Genomic DNA, 23,557 nt, shown 5'->3' with positions numbered 1-23,557 from the left:
ATATAAGTTTGAAAAAATATAAAAGACAGAATATAATATATTCAATATAATTAAATCTTAAACAAACCATGATATATAAATATATTTTAAAATAATATTTAATGTATGTTGCCCTTATATATATATTAACTATTTAATTCATAATAAGATTATGCCTCATTTTAAGTTATAGAAACTATCTAAATTGATATATTATCACTTATTTACGTATATATATAATTTGAAATTTTAATAATAACATTGTTTGTTGATAGTAATAAATTATAAAAACATGTAACTCGTGTTTATCACTTTTATATGAATGTTTATATCATAATAGTATTTAACTATTACATATAGAAAAAAATATATTATCAAATTATAAAAAATTAATATATATTTTGACCATATAAAATATGAGTTAATATTTATTATTGGATTTATTACTATAAAAAATTGTATTTTCTTTTATAAACAAAAAAAATCAACAAAAAAAATAAATTAATAAATGGAGCAGGATTTGCAAATATATGTTTGTATCCTTTTAATGATGTTGTTTTGGGAGAAGACGATTTTACACTTTGTATCGTTACATCTTTTTCATCGTATGAATTTATAATCACTATCGTTGTTTTTTTTTCACAATCTGAATTTATTGTTGTTTTTACGTTTGTTTCTTCACAGTTTGGACTTATAGTTGCATTTTCAGTATTTTCTTCATCAATTGAACTTATAACTGTCTTTAAAGTCCTTTTCACATTAATTGGGCTTATAATTATATTTGAAGTATTTTTTCCATCAATTGGATTTATAACTGTCTTCAATGTCCTTTTCCCATCAATTGGATTTATAATTTTCTTTACCTTTCTTTTTCCATTATGTGAATTTATAATTTTTTTTACCATTTTTTTCTTCTTCGAGGTTTTTCCCCATCCATAATATAAATACTAATGTAAAAATAGTAAAAAATATAATTAATTCTTTTTATATATCACAAATTATGTAACATTTATGTATATTTTAAATATTTTATTTAGTAATTGTCTTACTATTTACCTTATACATAATTGCTAAAACAATAGGTATCGAAACAACCATGAGTGCCATAATAGATACTTTATATCCTCCAAATTTAAATGGCACCAATTTGTTTATATTTCCATTTAATTCCATTACATTACTTCCTGGCTCTGACACTAACATTGATGATATACCATCCAAGCATCCTGTGGTTTCTTCAGTAGTTTTTGTTGATGTTGAGTGTTCTAATTTTTCGTTTTGTGATTTTTCAGATCCATTTTGGTGGTCATTTACTATTTGAATTTGCCCAATTGAAGAACATACTTTTTGTATAATTTGTTGGCATTTGGTAATTTTATCAACAATATCATCAACATTAGATATTACCATATCGTGTATATGACCTTCAATCTTATTAACGGTATCATTAAATAGTGAACTACATGTTTGAAAAATATTTACAGAATAATCTATAATACTTTCAATATTTGATGATTTACTCTCCGAATTTTCTAATGGTAGAGAATCTGACGGGTTTGTTTCAGTGGTTTCTTCATGATTCTGTGGTTCGTCTTGTGGCACACTCCGTTTAATTATTTTTGCTTTCCCACTTACATTATCTGGTAATTTATCACTTGATTCTACTGGGTTTTTTTCAACAATTGTCTCTGACAATTGAGATAATGATTCATTATGGTTCGGTGTATGGTGATTTTGTTGTAATGATAGACTCCTTCTTGATCTCGTTTTTGCGAGTTCTTGGCTATTTACTTGATTTTCTGATACATTTTCCATGCCTTTTGATACGCTTGCCGCATTTGATGAAACATGGTTGTTATTTGGTGACGCTTCTTGAAGGTTTTGTGATGATTTGGGGATTGCTTGAACTTGTGTATCACTTTTTTGTGAACTATCAGATGCTTTAGATTCTGGTGGTTGGTTTTCCTTTTTAGTAGATTGCTGAGCGTCTTTTTTAGATCCTTTATGTTTTCCTTCACCATTTGATGAATATTTTGATCGCCTCAGTTGCTTTTTTGGTTTATGTTTTTGGAAAATTTGCTGAAAAAATTCGTGCAATTCTTTACACCCATTACTTTCAAATAGTAATTCTGGCTGATCATCATTATTATTTATTGGCGAACACGCTAAAGAATATATATTATCGTGTTCATTTTTTGGAATTTTATTAATAACTAAGCCTTTATATTCATCATATGTTTTTTTAAAATTAATCAATAATTGAACATATGGATCACAATTAGAAACCTGTGTATTAATTAAATCAAATATTTGATAATAATCATAATCAATATCCTTAAATTTTTTTAGTTCGAAGTTGGATATTTCATTTTTCATAAGTGCACTACATATATTCATAAATAGCTGATAAAATAAAGACATAATAGAAAGATTACTATCCTTAAAATCTTTTTTATTATCCAATTTTTCCCAACAATTAAAATTTTCTCCTTGTTTAACTATAACCTTCTCATAATAATCATTTAAACTAAAGGAACGGTCAGGACTTATCTTGAGAAATTTGTCAGCTAGCCACATAAAAATGAATTCGTAATTCTGATGAGCATTATCTTCACTCCCCTTGGGGTTGTTATTCAATTTTGGCAATTCTGCAAGTAAATAACCGCATAAGGCGCCAAGTCTATCATAATTAGTATTACATCCTCCTTTAGGACAAAAATTTTTATATGGGTCATTAAATAGTGTTTCATTGACACTTCCCTTGGTAAAAAGCTTATCAACATCAACAAATAATTTGCACTAATAAAATTTTAAAAATTTAACAAAAATATGTATTAAAGAAATTATTATTAAAATGAAAATAATGATAATTTATAGGTATTATAACATTCAGAAATATAAAGGGAAACATTTTTATTAAAAAAATTATATTTACCACATTTTTGTCCATTATAAGAGTATATTGTTTTAATCGGCAGACTGAGGAACATCATATTAGTTTATATAATACACCATAATATATGATATAATTGTCTTCTTTATATAATTATTATATACAATTAAACTTATATTATATTTTTAAAATATAAACTAATATAGAATAATAATGCAATCATATTACTAAATTAAAATGTGTTTAAAGCATTTTGGGTTATATATAATACATATATGAAAATATCAAGATTATTAATAATAAGTGAAGTTGTCACATTATATTATCAATTTAAATAAGTATATATCTTATATTTATATATTTTCACACATATATGAAGTAAGTTTACTGTGTGTTTTAATAAAGATGCTCAAATTATTAGATGCTATAAATATATATAGAACTAAGAAATTTAATATTAGCAAGATTATTAAAAGGGATATTATATCATCATTTACATGTCATTAATATATATATTTTAGTTACTATTCAATATTACATATTGAAACCTTTAACACAATTTTTAATAGATATAAAAGAAATTATTAATTTAAATTAGAATACATATAAAATACGTTAGATGATCCCATTTTATAGATAGACCATATATAATAGATACACCGTTTTATTTATCTACATTATTAAAAAAACAATTTTAAAGTGTGCAATAACTTTATTTACATCTAAAAATTTTTCTACACATAAATATTATTTATTAATATTTTTTGGATGCAATTAATTCTAAATATTTTAATTTATTTACTATACAGGTATAATATTAGATTCATAGCTATTGATTTTTAAATTCCATAGTTTTGAGGCATAAATAAATTATATTTTAAAATAGTTAAAAGAAAAAAAATGTGTATATTAATAAAATTTCATATCATATTTTGCTCTAATAACTTTTATAATAGTTAAAAAAAATTAGGTATATAGGATTAGAGTTATTATTATATACCTATATCTATATATAAAAAAGTAAAATATTCTACCAATAACTAATATTTAAATATTATTTTGTTGTGAAATATTATATAATTAAATGTTAATTTTGTCGAAAAGGCAAATAATAATTAATTTTATTTGAACTAATAATATTTTTATTAGGTTAATATTTATATACAGGCTTATATATTTATATTTTAAATATATTGTTATTACGAAATAATATATATGTTCTAAACGTTATACTTTAAAACAATGAAACAAGGGAAATTAGTAATTGGTTTAAAGTATTTCTCTTGAGTCATTAATTATCGCATTGCATCATACTGTGGTATATCAGTAACAATAATAACAGTAATCATAATGAATTATGTTATTAAATATGAACAAGTATATTGTGTTTATTTTATAGGATATATGGATATAAATTCATTATATATATTCTTAAATATATGATAAGATTATAATTGTACGTACAAAAGATCATATGAATATTATAATTTTAGTTAGTATTTTTTTTAATGAGCTAATATTAGAATTAACGCTACCAAGCAAAATAATAATAGTAACTCTATACTGCTCGTTAAAAAGCATTTTTGCATTATAAACTAACTAATATGATATTAAAAAATATTCAATACATAATATATTTTAGGGTATAAGTATAAAGGTATATTTAAAATGGTAACACATGTTATATTGCTTTTCAAATTAATTCATTATTCTAAACAAGTATGAACACAATTATAAAATTAAAAATTAATATATTTAAATTACATCTATTTGATTTAATATTTAAAATATATTTCTTGATCATATATATATTAAATAGATCATAAGGATGAAAATATAATATACATTTATATATATATATATATTAACTATTACCCAAAACGAATCAATTTCCATGATTTATTTTAATTGGAATAGCTCGATTAACCTAATTTGCATATTGTGTTTTTTAATTTTAAAATTAGATAATATATGCACCAAAAATTATTGATTAATTCTAATTATATATAAGGAAATGTTAGGAAATAAGCAAGGATATTGCATGTTCTAAAAGGAGTTTATAATATATATTGATTAAATATAAATGCACCCAATATATCATTTAATTAGAAAAATTATTGATTTATTTATTAAATATTATAATTTAAACAAAAAAATGTCTTTTCATTTATTGGGAATAATATTAAAGATCAATATGCCATGAGGAATAGTAACTTATATAAGTCATTATGGATGTCTAATGATGATACATAAACATTTTTTGAACAATTCGAATAGCAATATATTTTTGGTTCTTTATTTATAGTAATACAACTTTTTTAAATTATTTTATTAAAAAAACGAAAAAATGCATCTTTATCCTCTATGTGCAAGTGTATGATAATTAGGATATGTGATTTATTTAAACTATTACAAGGATATAAAGTTATGTAATAGGCATATTCTGAATATTGGCAATAATATTATATATTTATTCTATTACATGGTTAGCATGTTTTTAACATATTATATATTATGGGAATTTAGCTAAATAGACATAAAAGAAATTTAATATTCCCTTTTAATCACATTTATTATTATTTTACATTAATTCAATTGTTATAAGCAGTAAGTATATGCTTAATCATATATATATGTGCAAGTACACATATTTTTTTAGGTATAATATTTATAGGTTTTATATAAAATTAGTCTAGTGATAATTAATCCTAATATTTATAATTAAATTCCGTTATAATGTCTAAGGAAGTGGTATATAAATTTTTAAATAAAATGTGTCTTCACATGTGATTAATATGCTGAATCGCCTATAAATTATATTAATTTTCATTTTAGTGCATTTATATTCATACATTCTTTTATTTAATTCGTAAAATATGTTCGTAGTGTGAAGCAATTAAATTTGCAGATGAAATTATTGTCTTCGATAAAAAAATTAAAAACTATACGTTTAAAAATGATATATTCAAAGTTTATTGCCCTTACGATGACAGACAGAGAAAGGGGCCAAATCGAAAATGTGATAGTGGTGGGAAAATTCTTGGCGCCGTTTTTGTAGCATTGCTAAATTTTTTTGGTAGTGTTGAAGATTACGAGGAGAATTTAAAAAATGATAGCCTTTCTGAATATGCTATTTTATGGTTAAATTCCAAAATTGATCGATATGAGGAGAGATTAATTGGAGTAGATGCTGTTTATGACATGCTTACACGAAATGATTGGTTTGGAGAACATTATAATTCCATAAAAAAAAAAAGCGATATGATGAAACTTTTTTATACATATTTGACCAGACTTTATGAGTTACTTAAAGAGATATGTAATACAATTACTAAATGTAATAACTCTCCAAACACTGAAGAATGTGAAAAGCATGCTAAAAAATGTGTTCAGTTATATCAAGGATTTGTTAAGGAGGGCCCTAAGTATTATGGTTATTGTAATCCATATTGTCGTATATTGTCAAATTTAAAAAAGGATTATGAAAATTTTCGAAAAAATTATACCCCAAATAATCTTCCAGAATTGAATCTTCCAAACGGAATACCCAGTTGTGAGAGTTTATGTAAAAATAAAGAACAAGAAACGAATACTAAGAAACCGATAACTGAAGTTTCAGAAATTGCTACCCCCCAAAAAAATAGTTTACCAGATCAATTACCAAGCGTATTAAGCGGTCATCGAGAAAAACCACTGAGTGGTATAGAAGGCCATAAGGTTAATTCAGATTCTATAAAAGATAAATTATTAGACTTTTTGAATAAATTAAAAGGCAAAGAAGGCGAATCTCCAGTTATATTGAGGTTTCAACAATATTTAAGAGATAGTTTGCAAGGTTTAGAGGGTGGTTCAAATGGGCAGCATAATGTATTAAGTGGCCAGAGTAGTGGATTAAAAAGTGTAGGTGGAATAAGCCCCAAACAGAAGGGATTACGTGGTCATGCGAAGGAAATAATCGGTCTAACACAAGGATTGAACGGAGAAGAAGGTGGAATAAGAGATCCAACACATGCATTGCCAGGTTTAAAGGGTGATATTTATGGTCAATCTGATGGATTAAACGGCCGAACATATCGATTACCTGGTTTAAAGGGTGATATTTATGGTCGATCTGATGGATTAAACGGCCGAACATATCGATTACCTGGTTTAAAGGGTGATATTTATGGTCGATCTGATGGATTAAACGGCCGAACATATCGATTACCTGGTTTAAAGGGTGATATTTATGGTCAATCGGATGGATTAAACGGTCGAACACAGGGATTGAATGGCCAAGAAGGTGAATCTCCAGTTATATTGAGGTTTAAACAATATTTAAGAGATAGTTTTTCAGGTTTAGAGGGTGGTTCAAATTGGAAATATAGTGTATTAAATAGCCATAGTGAATTCGAAAATGTAGGTGGAATAAGCCCCAAAATTAATGGTTTAGGTGGATATGTGAAGAAAACAGGTAATCGAACACAGAAATTGAAAGGCCAATCAGATTTAAGACATAAATTACCAGGTTTAGAAGGTGATTTTTATGATCAATATGGTAGATTAGATGGCCTTATGGAAGGAACCGGTGGTTGGACGCAGGGATTGAAAAGTCAAGAAGGCGGATCCTTAGATATGGAGTATGGTTCTCCCCATTTAAAAAATGAATCCAAAAATAATTCAACCACGCTAGAAGACAATGTAAATTCACCTCGAAAAATTACAAATTTATTTTTTGATAACCCTTTAGGATATTCAAAATCAAATTTAAATGATGTAAAAACACAACAACTGCATCCAAATTTTAATGGAAACAAAGTAATTTACATTGTAGTTGCGTTTATTTCAATTCTCATTATTTTAGGAATTTCATATAAGGTAAATAATAAGACAATTTGAAAATATAAAATAAAAATATATATATTACAAAATATTTTGCGAGTACATGAAAAAAAATAATTATATTTTTTTACTATTTTATGTTAGTATTTACCACTTGGGGGGGTAAAAAAGTTGAAGAGAAAAAAAAAAATGAAAAAAATTATAAATATGTGTGTTAAAAATAAAATAAAAAGGAATTTAAAATACATTATCGAAAATAATCAACGGGGACAATTATAAATTTTGTTGATGAGAAAATGGAATTATTAAACATATAAAATCATATAGAGGAAGACTATTGTAACACAAATAGAAAATTAATATTAATATTATAGATTCTCATAAAGGAAGCATATTTCATAAAATATAATACCCATATTTCATTTGTCTTTTCAATTTAAATATGATTAAAACGCAACATAATATTTTATGGGAATGATATTACTAATGTGAAATCCTTTATTAAACTATGTTTATTTGTGATTATACTTAATGCATATATTTATATTAAAATAAATTATAGTATATGTATAAGAATGCATTTAAAATTTAATATAAATAATGCTCATTTTTGTATTTGAATATTTTATGTTTCTGTTGAATTTTAATTTACATTAATATAAATTGTTTTGTATTATTTGTTTATTAGGCACAAAAGTATAATATTTTTAATTTGATAAAACGAAATATTTAGGCATATTAATAAAATTTCCTAATATATTTTGTTTTTATTAATTAAAAAATATGTATACAGAATTAGAGTTATTATTATAATATATATACATATAAAATATTGCATTATTGAGTAAATACAGAAATATTGTTTACTTCAGGAAAATAATATACCAATTAATTAGTTTGAATATTATATTTTTTTATATTATACATAGACAAATCTATATTCTAAGCAACGAAGCATGGAAATATTCTCCATTGATTTAAATTATTTATATTGAGTGCATTAATTATTCCACAGCAGTATACAATGCTATGGGCGAAGAAACAATAATAATATTAGATTAACATATTATTAAATACGAACAAGTATATTATGTTTATTTGATACACGGCATGGGCATAAATTTATTATATATACTCTTAAAGGTATGAAGATATTAAAAATAAATATATAAAAGATAAAATGAAGCATTATAGCATTTATTTAAGAAAGATGTAATATGGTAATATTAGAATTAGCATTGCCAAGAAAGGTAACATTAATGTTATTAATGATTCTATAGTTTTAATTAAAAATATAGTTATTTTATTATAGAAATAAATATAATATTATTACGATTTGTGCAATATATAATATATGTTTAGGTTCTAAGTAGGAATATGTGCAAGATATGATAAAATAACGTTATATTGATTCTAAGAAGTGATAATTACCAACAAACCAAGAGTAATTATTAAAATTAAAAAAATAATTAAGTTTAAGGCGAATTTATAATTTAAATCCATATTTTCTATATATTTGTATATTAAATGTTAATATGAATGAAAAGGATAATATATATTTGATATATACAGCCATTACTCTAAAAATAATTTATACACATGTATTATTTATTTTTATAATTGGTTTTATTAATTTATATTAAATGTCATATATTGTTTTAAGATTATAAAATACACAAATTATGCACCTCGAGTTATTCATTAAAATGAGTTCGGGTGTAGAGAATATATCAATATAAGTAAAGTTAGTGCACATCTAAATTGTGTTTCTAATTTAAATTGTTAATTAAAATATAAATATAAAAAATATATAATTTATTTAGAAGATATAATAATATGTTTTTAAACATAGTAACAATAAACACTTTGTTTTATATTTATTATATATAATATTAAAATATATTATCTAATAATAAATTACATAATGTGTTAGCGACATACAATAATAGGATACACATATATTTTAAAAATTATAATGACAATATATTTCCATTATTTATAGTTTGGAATTTCTTTACTAAAAAATAGATAGACTTACAATTATAAGGAGATGTATTTGATTTAAACTATTACAAGGTTATAAAAAATTATATAACTGGTTTATATCTGTTACTAATAAAAATAATGATTGTGTGTAAATTGAATTTTACATCTAAGACAATAAATATTTTAAACAAATAAAAATTTAAGATAATTAAGATACTTTTGATAATATAAAATGTAATATATCTTTGGTAATAATGTTGCATTATTATTCTATATTTATTTAAATAATAAAAATATGCTTAATTTACGATGTTAATTATGCATATAACTTATTTGATACGTGCATATGCTTTACATAAAACATAATATGACACTAATTAATCTACAAATTAAGACATAACCCCATTATAATGGACACAGAATCGGTAAATACACTCTTTTAAATAAAAATATTTTATTATATTTCAGGTTTTATGTGAGCTATTGATTATAATTAACTTTATTTTAATAACTTTTTCGTTAATAAATATTTTATTAATTTTTTAAAAATGTTTTCTTAGTATAAACTATTTCGTGAAGTTGATAAACTTTTTGATGAGAAATCTGTTAATGTGGGAAAATTTAACACTTACCAGGATGTAGCCGATTATTGCCCTGAAAAAAATGGATATAAAAGTTGTGATAATGATTATGAAAGAATCAACGCTATTGGAGGACATTTAATTAAGCAATTATATTTTAAAAATTCCAGTATAAATGGAGGGAACAATAATAATAGATTTATTGAATACTTTATTATGTGGTTAAGTCATATATTATACAGGAAATTAGAAGATCATACCATTACTTTAAAGTCGGCTTATAAAAAACATTTAAAGGATAATTTTGGAGAATTTAGGCATTGGTACCTTTTACAAGATAAAAAGTATCTGACGAATTCTAATATGGCAATTATGAATTTGATTTATCTTTTTTTTCAGCAAATTTGTGATACAATTAAGATATATAAAAAACCACATGTATTAGGACACGAATATGCAAGCAAGGCCTTTGAATGTTATTTTATATATGATAAAATTTCTAAATTGATTAAACGTTGTGGCCCGTATATTGAATTATTGGATCATTTAAGAACAATATATAACGAATTTATAAAAAGGGTTAAAAGGGAACATCACCATGGAGATATACTTGATCGGCTTATGGAGCTTCCAGAGATAGATAAAACCAAGTTGGGATGTAAATTCAAAACTGGAAGATGCATACGATTGCATCAAAAGTTAGAAAAAAGCAATTCCAAGATTATAAAATTGGGAATTAAAATGTTAAAGGATGATGCAAAAAGAAGAATCCGAAGAAGATCTAATTCAATAGCATCTCAAGATACGGAAGATGATGACGACGATGATGACGATGATGACGATAATGATGATGATGATGATGATGGTGACGATGATAGTGATAGTGACAGTGATAGTGACAGTGATAGTGACAGTGATAGTGATAGTGATGGTGATGATGTTAATGACGATGCTGATGCTGTTGACGATGATGATAATGATCCTGATGCTGCTTATTATGATGCGATCATAAAAAAATTTTTAAGTCAATTAGAAAATAGCCAACAAGGAACATCACCTGTACCAGCACCGCAACAAACACACCAAGGACATCAAGCACAAGCACCTGCAGCTAAAAAATCAGTACCTCCACAAACAGCTCCTGCAAAACCAGCTCTTGCAAAACCAGCACCTCCACAAACAGCAGCTGCAAAACCAGCTCTTGCAAAACCAGCACCTCCACAAACAGCAGCTGCAAAACCAGCTCTTGCAAAACCAGCACCTCCACAAACAGCAGCTGCAAAACCAGCAGCTACAAAACCAGCAGCTACAAAACCGGTATCTGCAAAACCAGCAACTACAAAACCAGCTCTTGCAAAACCAGCACCTCCACAAACAGCAGCTGCAAAACCAGCACCTCCACAAACAGCAGCTGCAAAACCAGCACCTCCACAAACAGCAGCTGCAAAACCAGCTCCTGCAAAACCAGCAGCTACAAAACCAGCAGCTACAAAACCGGTATCTGCAAAACCAGAACCTGCACAAACAGTATCTGTAAAACCAACTCCTGCAAAACCAGCACCTGCACAAACAGCAGCTGCACAATCAACAAAACAATCACCAAGCACTTTAAAATTTACATCACCTGGAACAAGTACAACAATATCATCAGGTACAAAATTATCAATGAATACAGCGCCATCAACACCTAAAATATCAGAAAATGTAAAACTAGAAGTATCACACCAACAAACAGAACCAAAAGTACCATCTGCAAAACTAGGATCTACACAAGTAGCACCTTTAAAACTAGGACGATCAGCAGAATCACCACAGACACAAAAAGAAACAAGCATACCACCTGCACAAACAAAACGACAGCCACCATCAAGACCTAACACATCAGAAGCATCGCCACAACCACCACCTGCAAAACCACCTGCAAAACCACCTGCAAAACCACCTGCAAAACCACCTGCAAAACCACCTGCAAAACCTGCACCTGCACAAACAAGAACTGTAAAACCAGCTCCTGAAAAATCACCAAAAAAACCACCATCGACAGCATCTGGAGCAAGTACAACGATATCAGAAGGTATAAAAGTATCAATAAATACAACACCATCAACAACTACAAATCAAACACCTGTACAACCGAAATCAAAAATTTTATCATCGGCAACATCTGGAACAATTTCAACAACATCATCCAGTCTAAATCTATCACCAAGTGTAACAACATCAGCCAGTTCAAAAACATCAACAAGTGTAACAACATCAGCCAGTTCAAAAACATCAACAAGTGTAACAACATCAGCCAGTTCAAAAACATCAACAAGTGTAACAACATCAGCCAGTTCAAAAACATCAACAAGTGTAACAACATCAACCAGTTCAAAAATATCAACACCTACAGAAGCATCACATGTAAAATCACAACAAATATCAAATACTATATCACCAGATACAACGTCATCAACACCTATAAAATCAGAATTGGAGAAATCAACACCTAGACAACTAGCACCTGCAAAACCAGAAGACCCACCACAAGCACAGCCATTAAAAGCATCGCTCAAAGCTTTAGTATCTACAATACCTGGAATAGGTACAGCATCGTCAACGAGTGCAACACTGTCAGCAGATGCAACTGTATCAACAGGTGAAAAGGCTGGGACAACTATTTTACCAATAAAAACCTCATTGTCTGAACAAAATGATACTCAACAAATTTTATATCGAACAAAGAGATCACCCGATCCTGAAAGTTTAACAAATATTCCAACACCTGGATCAGGAAATACAGGAGGTCAATCATCAAGTCAGCATATTACAGCAGAAAATTCAGGGATTAGTTCAAAAAAAGATACACAACCACAAATGAGTCAAGTGAATAGTTCATTATTAAACCATCAACCACAAGGCGCAAACGGAAAAGAAAAAAACCAATCATTGAAATTAAATGATCAAGGGAATCAACCAGAAAATGCACCAAGTATGCCAAACAATGGATCGAGTGCATCACTCGATATACATAACAAAGTAAGAACCACTCAAAATAATACAAATATTGGAATAAATAACTTAAAAAACCCAACAAATGACCCAAATAGTCAACAGAAAAACTTAGGAACTAAGCAAGGACCCCAAAATACTGTTTCAGAAAATCAGGGTATTGAATCCAATATTTCAGAGGGTGGGATAAATACAGATAATCAATCACAAAAAGTTTCTCCAGAAGCTAAATCAACAATTACATCACTAACTATATCAGTAACTGCGCCATCATCTCTACCACCATCTCAATCATCATCAGCTATGCCATCAGATACAACATCAAACACACGAGAATCATCTCCAAAGATAGTATTGCAACCACAACCATCAATAACTTTACCATCTTCAGCATCTGGAACAACTAAAACAGCACCAATAATTACAACTGTGTCAGGAGGTGAAAAGGTTAAGTCAGATATGTCATCAATGGAAAACACATTGCATAGTCAAGATGATATTACAAAACGATCATCTCGAGCAAGGAGATCAGCCAATCCTGGAAATCAAATATATACTCCAACAACTGGATCAGGAACTACATCAGATGCAGCAAACACACAAATAACAGATTCACAAGCACAAGCTAACCAAACACAAAATTTATTAAAAAACATAACTGACGTTAAAGTGAAAGAAGCATCATCAATATGGTGTATATCATCAAATAAAAAATGTAATATAATAGGTATTGGTATTATAGGCATTTCAATATTCGCGTTTATAGCATTTATGTTTAAGGTAAATAATATGCAACTATTAAATATATCATTTTAATATTTGTTCTCCAATGCATAATTACGAATATAAGAAATATATTATATTTTTTATGCTTTTATTTTAGTATTTATCATTTGGATCGAGAAAAAAATCGAAGAAAAAAAAAATCACGAAAAAAGTTATAAATTTGGTTGATGGAAGGAAAATGGAAAAAACATTTATAAAATCAATTGATAGAGAAAAAAAATCGAATATAATTATAAATTCAGGAGATAATAAAAAACTAGCGAAGATAATTATAAATTCCGATGATACAAACAAACCAATAAAAATGGCGATAAATCCATGGGATGAAAAACGAATGACACATATAACTATAAATTCAGATGATAATATCAATCCAATAAAAAAGGTGATAAATCCATGGGATGAAAAACGAATGACACATATAACTATAAATTCAGATGATACAAACAAACCAATAAAAATGGCGATAAATCCATGGGATGAAAAACGAATGACACATATAACTATAAATTCAGATGATAATATCAATCCAATAAAAAAGGTGATAAATCCATGGGATGAAAAACGAATGACACATATAACTATAAATTCAGATGATAATATCAATCCAATAAAAAAGGTGATAAATCCATGGGATGAAAAACGAATGACACATATAACTATAAATTCAGATGATAATATCAATCCAATAAAAAAGGTGATAAATCCATGGGATGAAAAACAAATGACAGATATAACTATAAATTCAGAAAATACAAAAAAATATACAAAATCCGTTATAAATTCAGGCGATAGAAAAAAAACAAAAATAATTGTAAATTCAGTTAATGAGAAAATATCATTATTAAATATATACAAATTTATGAAAGCCGATCCTATGCCATTTATTAATTTGTTTTTTTTGTTAATTTTTTTTGTCTACAAAAGAAAAAGAAACACTATAGAATGATAAATATGTAAGGGGCCTTATAGCATATTTTCCATAAGTTATAATACTTCCATTTAATTCATTCATATATATTAAATGCGGAATATTATAACTTCACATTTTATATTTTATTGCTAATTTTTGGATATTTATATATAAGGCATACTAGCCCATAGCTATATTGAATTATGAATAACGCAATATGTTTCTTTACTTTATGAAACATTTTATTTAGTAAAACTTATTATTTGCGTCACTATTATTTTTATTTAAATTGGAATTTACAGACAAACTATATAGTAATCTTATATATGAAGCTATAATTGTAATTATATTCATTTGGAATAATTGCCTACAATATAATATACCTTCAGGTCAATATGTGATTTAAGATTAATTAAACACGTTAAAATATATAATAAATAGTCATAAAATATAGATGCATGGAATATCGATCGAGATTCGACAATACAACGATATCTATAAAAGATGTTTTATGCATCTAACATTTTTTGTAATGCATAAAAATTGAACTATATATACAATATTTTTTGAAGTTTTAATTGTAGTTACTATTCTTTTTTGCATTAAAATTAATTAGCATTAATAAAAAACGGCTTTATACACTTTAATTTATTTATCATAAAGGTATAATAATATATTAATCACTATTCATTTATAAGCTTTATAGTTTTGAGGTATGAATAAGTTAAATTTTAAAATAGTTAAAAAACAAAATATAAGCATATTAATAAAATTTATATCACATTTTGTTCTAACAGTTTGTTACATAATTATATATAATCTGATAGATATAATATCGTTATTACATTCCTATACATATAATCTAATAAAATACTTTACTAATAGCTAATATTGAAATATTGTTTTATTGTGGAAACGTCATATAATTAAATATTAATATGAATTTTATCTAAAAGGGATATAATGATATTTTTTTTGAACTAATGATATTTATATTATGCTATCATATATATAAAAATTCATAAATTTATATTTTAAATATATTATACTTTAAAAGAATGGAATACAGAAACTTTATACATTGGTTTAAATTATTCCTCTTGAGTCATTAATTATCTCATTGTAGTATACAATGCTATAACCGAAGCAACAATAATAAAATTAGATTAATACGTTATTAAATACGAACAAATCTATTATGTTTATTTAGTATAGTACATAAGTATAAATTTATTATATATTATTAAAAAGGTGATAATATTGTAATTGCACGCATAAAAAATCATATGAAATACTATATTTTTTAGTTATGTATACTTTTAATGTGATAATGTTAGTATTCACATTATTAAGCAAGATAATACCAATTTTATTAATAATTATATAAATTCACTCAAAATTATAGATATTTTATTATAGAAATTAATATAATATTATTAAAAACTATGCAATATATAATATATGTTTATGCTATAAGTAGGAATATGTGCAATATATGATAAAATAACGTTATATTGATTCTAAGAAGTGATAATTACCAGCAAGCCAAGAGCAATTGTTAAAATTAAAAAAATATTTAAGTTTAAGGCAAATTTATAATTTAAATTTACATTTTCTATATATTTGTATATTAAATGGTAATACGAATGAAAATAATATATATTTGATATATACATCTATTACTCTAAAATCAATTTAGGTATATATATTATTTATTTTTATAATTGGGTTTATTATTTTATATTAGTTGCCAAATGCTTTTTAATTTTCTAAAAAAATACATAAAATGCACACCTTGAACTATTCACTAAAATGAATTTGTATATACAGGGTGCATGGATATAAATTATTGCACATCTAAATTGTGTTTCTAATTTAAATTGTTAATTAAAATCTAAATATAAAAAATATATAATTTATTTAGAAGATATAATAATATGTTTTTAAGCATAGTAACAATAAACACTTTGTTTTATATTTATTATATATAATATTAAAATATATTATCTAATAATAAATTACATAATATGTTAGTGGCATACAGTAATGAGAGACACATATATTTTAAAAGTTATAGTGACAATACATTTCCATTAACTATATTTTGGAATATCTTTATTAAAAAAATAGACTTATAATTGTAAGGAGATGTATTTGATTAAAACTATTACAAGATTATAAAAAATTATACAACTGTTTTATACCTGTTACTATTAAAAAAAGGGATTTTGTGTGTAAATTGAATTTTACATCTAAGACAAAAAATATTTTAAACAAATCAAAATTTAAGATAATTAAGCCACTTTTGATAAAATAAAATGTAATATATCTTTTGTAATAATATTACATTATTATTCTATATTTATTTAAATAATAAGAATATGCTTAATTTACGATGTTAATTATGCATATAACTTAAGTAATTGTATAACTTATTTGGCACGTATATATGCTTTACATAAAGCATAATATGATCTAATTGATTTACAAGCTAAGACATAACCCCATTATAATGGGAATAGAAGCGGTAAATACATTTTTTTAAATAAAAATAATTTAGTATATTCCATGTTTTGCATGAGGTATTAATTGTCATTAACTCCATTTTAATAACTTTTTCGTTAATAAATATTTTATTAATTTTTTAAAATGTTTTCTTAGTGTAACCTATTTCTTGAAATTGATGAACTTTTTAATGATCAATATGGTGATGGGGGTCAATTTAACACTAAATCTGTATTATACAATCAGTATTGCCCTGTAAAAAGCGGGATTAGAAAATGTGACACTGATTATGAAAAACTGAGCGCTATTACTGGATATGCACTTATAGAATTAGCAAATAATGATCTGATGGATATATATAGTGAATATGACCCAAGTATTGAGTTTTTGTTTATGGGATGGTGCTATAGATTATATAAAATATCAAAAGATCATAATTTATCTCTAAAACATTCATTTGATAAATATTTAAGTAAATCTATAGGAAATTTTAATTATCATGGGATATTAAATAATAAAAAGTATTTGATGGATTCTAACATTGCGATTATGAATATGTTTTATCTTTTATTTCATCAAATTTGCAAAACAATTAACATATATGAAACACCTAATGTACAACAGCACCAATACATAAGCGATGTTACTCAATGCTATATTATGTATAGTAAACTTTATGAATTGGCTAATCATTGTGGTCCGTATCTTCGATTATTTAATCATTTAAAAACAACATATGATGATTTTATAAAAGCTGTTATTAAAGACAATAACTACGATCAGTCCTTACGTAATCGTCTTATAGAACTTTCATCGATAAATAAAAGCAAGTTTGGATCTGAATTCAATAGTAAAGGATGCAATCGAGTGCATCAAATTTTAGAAAAAAAAATATCTAGGCTTAAAAACAAGGCACAAGAAGAACACGATGAACAAGATGAATTAAATACTTTAATGGAATTATTAGTTTCTGATGATGATGAAGATGCTGACGGCGATGATGCTGGTAATGATAATGGTGGTGATAGCGAAAAAAAATTCGATATTATAAAAAATATAGATAATGCATCAAAAAATCATGAAAAAGATACAGGAAAATTATCGGATCAATCAAATGAATCAAAGGATGACTCAAATCAATCACAATGCAACATGAGAAATAATACAGACAATTCAAATGGCAAAGCACTATGTCTTGGAAATGGGATAGGAACCTCTTTAGAAAACCAAAAAAGTGGTGAATCATTCACAGAAACGCCTAAAGAACCAGAACCTGAACCGGAACCATTACCGCCACATCAGCCATTAGTGTCACAAACACAAGAAACGGAACAAAAGGATGAACCTTCATCATTAAATTCGGGGCCATCCAAAGAATCACAGACTACATCATATAGTTCACATGATGGGCAAACAAATAACGATGGTGATACAGAATACCAAGAAATGGACTTCGAAAATAAATCGAATGAACCCGAAAAACAAGAGGATAATTCGGAAAGTGTAAAATGTAGCCAAAGCAGATTAATAGAATCAACACAACCCGAGAAAAATAATCCAGATGCACCAAATCTTCAAGATAACCCATCTAAAGTAATAGGCCCTGAAGGATCCCCACCATTCCCAAATCCATCGTCATCACAAGAATCTCCACATCCGACTCACGAACTACCATCTCCTCAAAATGTATCATCAAACAATGAGAGTTTACAAAAGGATTCCGAGTATGATCACGTAAATCCACAAAGTGAGCAAACAAATCATGAAAACACCGCACCTCCCTCGAAGCATTTAGTTGAAAATTTACCTAATGATGCAAGTGAGCTACTTCAAAAAAATCAAATACCTACAAATGAAATAACATCTCCACCAGGTAACAAAGAACCAGAATCTCAAGATACAAAAAATAATTTGCCAGTCCAAAAAGATAAACCAGAAGGCAATCAAAAAGAGACACAAGAGAATCAGACAATGCATACTCTATTACCATTACCTTCTGAATCTTCATCACCAAAATCTTTGAACCAAGATCTACAAATATCACATCAAAATGTCTATAGTATGGAACGAAAAGGACCTGTACCAGTAAATTATAATAGTTCATCGAAAAATTCAGAAGATAAATCAGGACATCATGTAAATGAAATAAAAGGAAATATACAGAAAAAAATATGCTCATGGGCTATATGTAATAGATATAAAGTAATTAGCATTGTTGTTATAGCTTTTTTAATACCCATTATTTTAGCATTTATGTGTAAGGTAAATAAAATAAAATCACTGTATATAAAATAAAAAAAATATATATTATACATATTTCATGTGTGCATAAAAAAACAATTAATTATATATTTTACTATTTTTATATTAGTATTTGTCACCTGGGCGGACAAAAAAATCGAAGAGAAAAAAAAACATGAAAAAGGTTATAAAATTGGTTGGTGTAAATAAAACGGCAAAGACAGTTATAAATTCAATTGAAAGGGAAAGGACGATGAAAATAATTATAAAATCGGCTGATACGAAAAAAATAACAAACCCAATTATAAACCCCGTTCACGGGGGAAAAAAATCATTATTAAATATATACAAACTTATGCAGGCCGATCCTGTACCATTTATTAATTTATTTTTTTTGTTGATTTTTTTTGTTTATAAAAGAAAACTAGACACTATATTGTGGCAAATTTAATTAACTTTTATTTTATGGTAAAAGACATATTGTTTCGTATTTAAAAGATAATATAAAATATGAAAGTGGTTGCATAACACAATATGTTTCGTTATTTGATGAAAATAGTATTTAGTAAAGCTCATAATTTATATTGATATAAATCATCTATCTTTATATAAGTTTGAAAAAATATAAAAGATAAAATATAATATATTCAATATAATTTAATCTTAAACAAACCATGATATATGAAGGGGTTTTAAAATAGTATCTAATGCATGTTACCATTTTTTATATATATTGATTATTTAATACATAATAAGATGATGCCTCATTTTGAGTTATAGAAACTATATAAATGAATATATTATCATTTATTTTCTTAAATATATAATTTTAAATATTAATAATAATATTGTTTGTTGATATTGATAAATTATAAAACCATGCAACCCATGTTGATCATTTTATATGAATGCTTATATCATAATAATATTTAACAATCATATATAGAAAAAATATACTATAAAATTATAAAAAAATAAATTTAAACACCAAAAAATCTTAAAAGTATGTTAATATTTTTAATTATATTTACTATTCTATAGAATCTTTTTTTCTTTTAAAAATAAAAAAAATCAATAACATAAATAAATGAATAAACGGCATAGGACTTAACTGCATCTGTTTGTATATATTGAATAATAGTGTTGTTTTTCCATTATCTGAACTTATAATTTTTTTTGTTTCTTTTTTTTTATCATTGGAATTTATAGTTATTTGTATCGTTTTTTTACCATCAATTGAATTTATGTCTATCTTTTTTGTTTTTTTTCTATCAAGTAAATTTACAACTCTTTTCATTTTTTTTGTTTTCTTTGGTTTTTTTGTCCTCTTCCATGGAAAATACTAATATAAAAGTAATAAATATATATAATGTTTTTTCATTCGCATATATGTAGTAACGACAATATTTAAAAGGGCAAATAAAGTAATTGTTTTATTAATTACCTTATATATAAATACCAAAATAATAGGAATTGAAAGAGCTATAACTCCAATTTTTATCTTATTACATATAATCCTATTACAATATACTGATTTTGGTCCACGTAGTTTGCACATAATACTGTCTGGGAAATCCTTTGGATTCTCGAATGGATCGTCAAATATTAATGTATTAATTTGATGTGGCTGTTGTGGAGTTTCAAAGTCTTCTACTATTATTTCATTATTTTCTAATCCAATATTTAAAGGTGATGATACCATATCATAATTTGGGAATTCATCGTCTATACTTAAGAAATCAATATTTACCTTGAAACCCCCAATGCCATTATCTGGATATTCATCATCTAAAGCTTCTATATCATCCATAAAAACGTGAGATTCATCATCTAGAACAGTGAATCCATCCAAATACACTGGGGGATTACTATAAAATTTTGAAGTTTCATTATTTAGATATAATAAGTCATCTTCTAAATCTGGTAATGCCACATCGGAACCATCTATGTATATACTTTGTATTGCATCTTCTTTAGTTTCTTCTATTTGCTGTCCTAGTTCATTTGTAGGAGTTATTTGGTCACTGTTTTCCGTACCATTTGAATTTTCTGATCCACCATCCTGAGATTCTGGGTTTCCATCCGTACTATCCTGTGAATCTGATATTTCCAAATTGGGTTTAGAAATTTCTTTGATGTCTTTGAGACAAGAAAGTTCTGGTAAATTTATATCTTTATGCCCATCTTTAAAATATTCATAACTACTTTTAAAATCATTCAATAGTGTATAATATGACGAGCACATAGTACTCGCAGAAAATTGAGTAACAAGTTTTTCATACGTTTTAACAAAGTTATTATTATTATTATTATAAAAATAAGCTGTGAAGTCTTCATGATTTTCAGTGTTAGAAAATTTGTTACACATTTCTTTAAATATATAATAAAGATCACTCAACATTGTAGCATCAACATTCATCAATTCCTTTTGTGTATCTATTTCACTTATAAATGACGCATACCATTCATTATCCTTTATATACTTATCATAAAAATTATTTAGATCAATTAATTCGCTCTTTGGCAATTGTTGTAATTTATGATTTAACCAAAGAATAATGTATTGAGCAAAACTGGTATCTTGATTTTCAGATTCCAGTATATCATCATCAATATTAAACAGCATATTAAGTAATAGTATACACCCAGCGTTAATCCTTTCGATATTAGAATTACATGTGTGGTCTCCGGTGAGTTCGTTACGTGGGCAGTAAGCTTTGTATACTTCATCATTATATATATATTCTCCTAAATCGTTTGTTTCATCGGGCAATTGCCGATTAATTTCTAAAAACATTTGGCACTGACAAAATATTTTTAAAAAATCAATAAAAACTTTATTATAATAAAATTTAATGGTATATATAAGAAGCATATCATTTAGAAAATATAAGACAAACAATTTTTATTAAAAAAGGTGTGTATACCGTATGTGTAGGCATTATGATCGAGTTTTGGATTTATCATGGGGATTAAGTGATGTTATATTATTTTTATATTAAACAGATATATTGTGTCAACACCGGCGATGTAATTATTTGAGTTATATATATAACTAATACCTGTAATTAATTATACTTTATTATTTAAAAAATTAATTAAAAATAATAAGCAATATTATATTTACTTTTATGATAATTGAACTAATTGCCATATATTGGAATTTGTTTAAAACATGTTTACTTAGTAGTATATAAAATACTATTTATAAAAAAATGATTACTTTTAATAATATCGGGTATATCTTTATTACAAAAAATTATGTAATTTCAGAATAAAAATAAATGAATTTCATTTATTTAATAAGGTATATCTTTATATATATGGTTACATATAGAAATAAATATATGGTTTATAGTTTTTTTAATAAGTGAATTTCCAAGATTATACTCCTATAAATACATAAATAATAATAAATTTATTATTGCTTTAATTGGAAAAGTATATGTATATCTCCATTAATTGGACGTTTCTAATGTGTTTATACACATTTGCATAGTGAGCATTTTAATCGTATTTCTATCATATGTAAACATTTTTTATTTAAACTATAATATTTGTAAAATGGGTTATACTATTTTTTTTAAATATATGATATATAATGTTTATTTTTATTTCAATTAATTCGAATTTATTAAATAAATGTTTTTAGAATATCTAATATCTTTGTTTATATGCATATATTTCTCTATATACACATATAGTTTAATAAATATATATGAATACATAATTAAAAAAAACACAGAATATTAATCTAATTATAAATTAAAAATAAATGAAGTTAATTTCATTTAATTTATTTTCCAAATTATATTATTGTTCTTCATTTTGTGATAATAGTCAGTTAGCATATAAAAT

General features: G+C 25.6%; 5 protein-coding genes across 5 annotated transcripts; 3 read left to right on the top strand and 2 right to left on the bottom strand.

Annotated features, from left to right (window-relative positions):
• Positions 1 to 425: 425 nt before the first annotated feature.
• PCHAS_0301900 (CIR protein) lies at positions 426 to 2,929 on the bottom strand (the record flags this gene model as incomplete). Its single annotated transcript, XM_016799353.1, has 3 exons — positions 426 to 926; positions 1,036 to 2,778; positions 2,915 to 2,929. The coding sequence occupies 3 exons, from the start codon at positions 2,927 to 2,929 to the stop codon at positions 426 to 428; spliced, it is 2,259 nt and encodes a 752-aa protein (XP_016653143.1).
• A 2,679-nt stretch (positions 2,930 to 5,608) lies between these two features.
• PCHAS_0301800 (CIR protein) lies at positions 5,609 to 7,972 on the top strand (the record flags this gene model as incomplete). The annotated part of the gene is made up of 3 exons (XM_016799349.1): positions 5,609 to 5,623; positions 5,759 to 7,729; positions 7,838 to 7,972. 3 exons carry the CDS (start codon positions 5,609 to 5,611, stop codon positions 7,970 to 7,972), a joined length of 2,121 nt encoding a protein of 706 aa, XP_016653142.1.
• Positions 7,973 to 10,089: 2,117 nt separating this feature from the next.
• Positions 10,090 to 14,989, top strand: PCHAS_0301700 (CIR protein; the record flags this gene model as incomplete). The annotated part of the gene is made up of 3 exons (XM_016799343.1): positions 10,090 to 10,104; positions 10,240 to 14,034; positions 14,138 to 14,989. The coding sequence occupies 3 exons, from the start codon at positions 10,090 to 10,092 to the stop codon at positions 14,987 to 14,989; spliced, it is 4,662 nt and encodes a 1,553-aa protein (XP_016653141.1).
• A 2,476-nt stretch (positions 14,990 to 17,465) lies between these two features.
• PCHAS_0301600 (CIR protein) lies at positions 17,466 to 20,150 on the top strand (the record flags this gene model as incomplete). Its single annotated transcript, XM_016799336.1, has 3 exons — positions 17,466 to 17,480; positions 17,615 to 19,720; positions 19,830 to 20,150. 3 exons carry the CDS (start codon positions 17,466 to 17,468, stop codon positions 20,148 to 20,150), a joined length of 2,442 nt encoding a protein of 813 aa, XP_016653140.1.
• A 579-nt stretch (positions 20,151 to 20,729) lies between these two features.
• Positions 20,730 to 22,641, bottom strand: PCHAS_0301500 (CIR protein; the record flags this gene model as incomplete). Its single annotated transcript, XM_016799329.1, has 3 exons — positions 20,730 to 21,041; positions 21,144 to 22,502; positions 22,627 to 22,641. 3 exons carry the CDS (start codon positions 22,639 to 22,641, stop codon positions 20,730 to 20,732), a joined length of 1,686 nt encoding a protein of 561 aa, XP_016653139.1.
• Positions 22,642 to 23,557: the final 916 nt, after the last annotated feature.

Source organism: Plasmodium chabaudi, assembly GCF_900002335.3.
Source record: "Plasmodium chabaudi chabaudi strain AS genome assembly, chromosome: 3".
NCBI classification, from domain to species: Eukaryota; Apicomplexa; class Aconoidasida; order Haemosporida; family Plasmodiidae; genus Plasmodium; species Plasmodium chabaudi.
The sequence above is the reverse complement of the archived record's forward strand: the minus strand, read 5'-3'. Positions and strand labels throughout refer to the sequence as shown.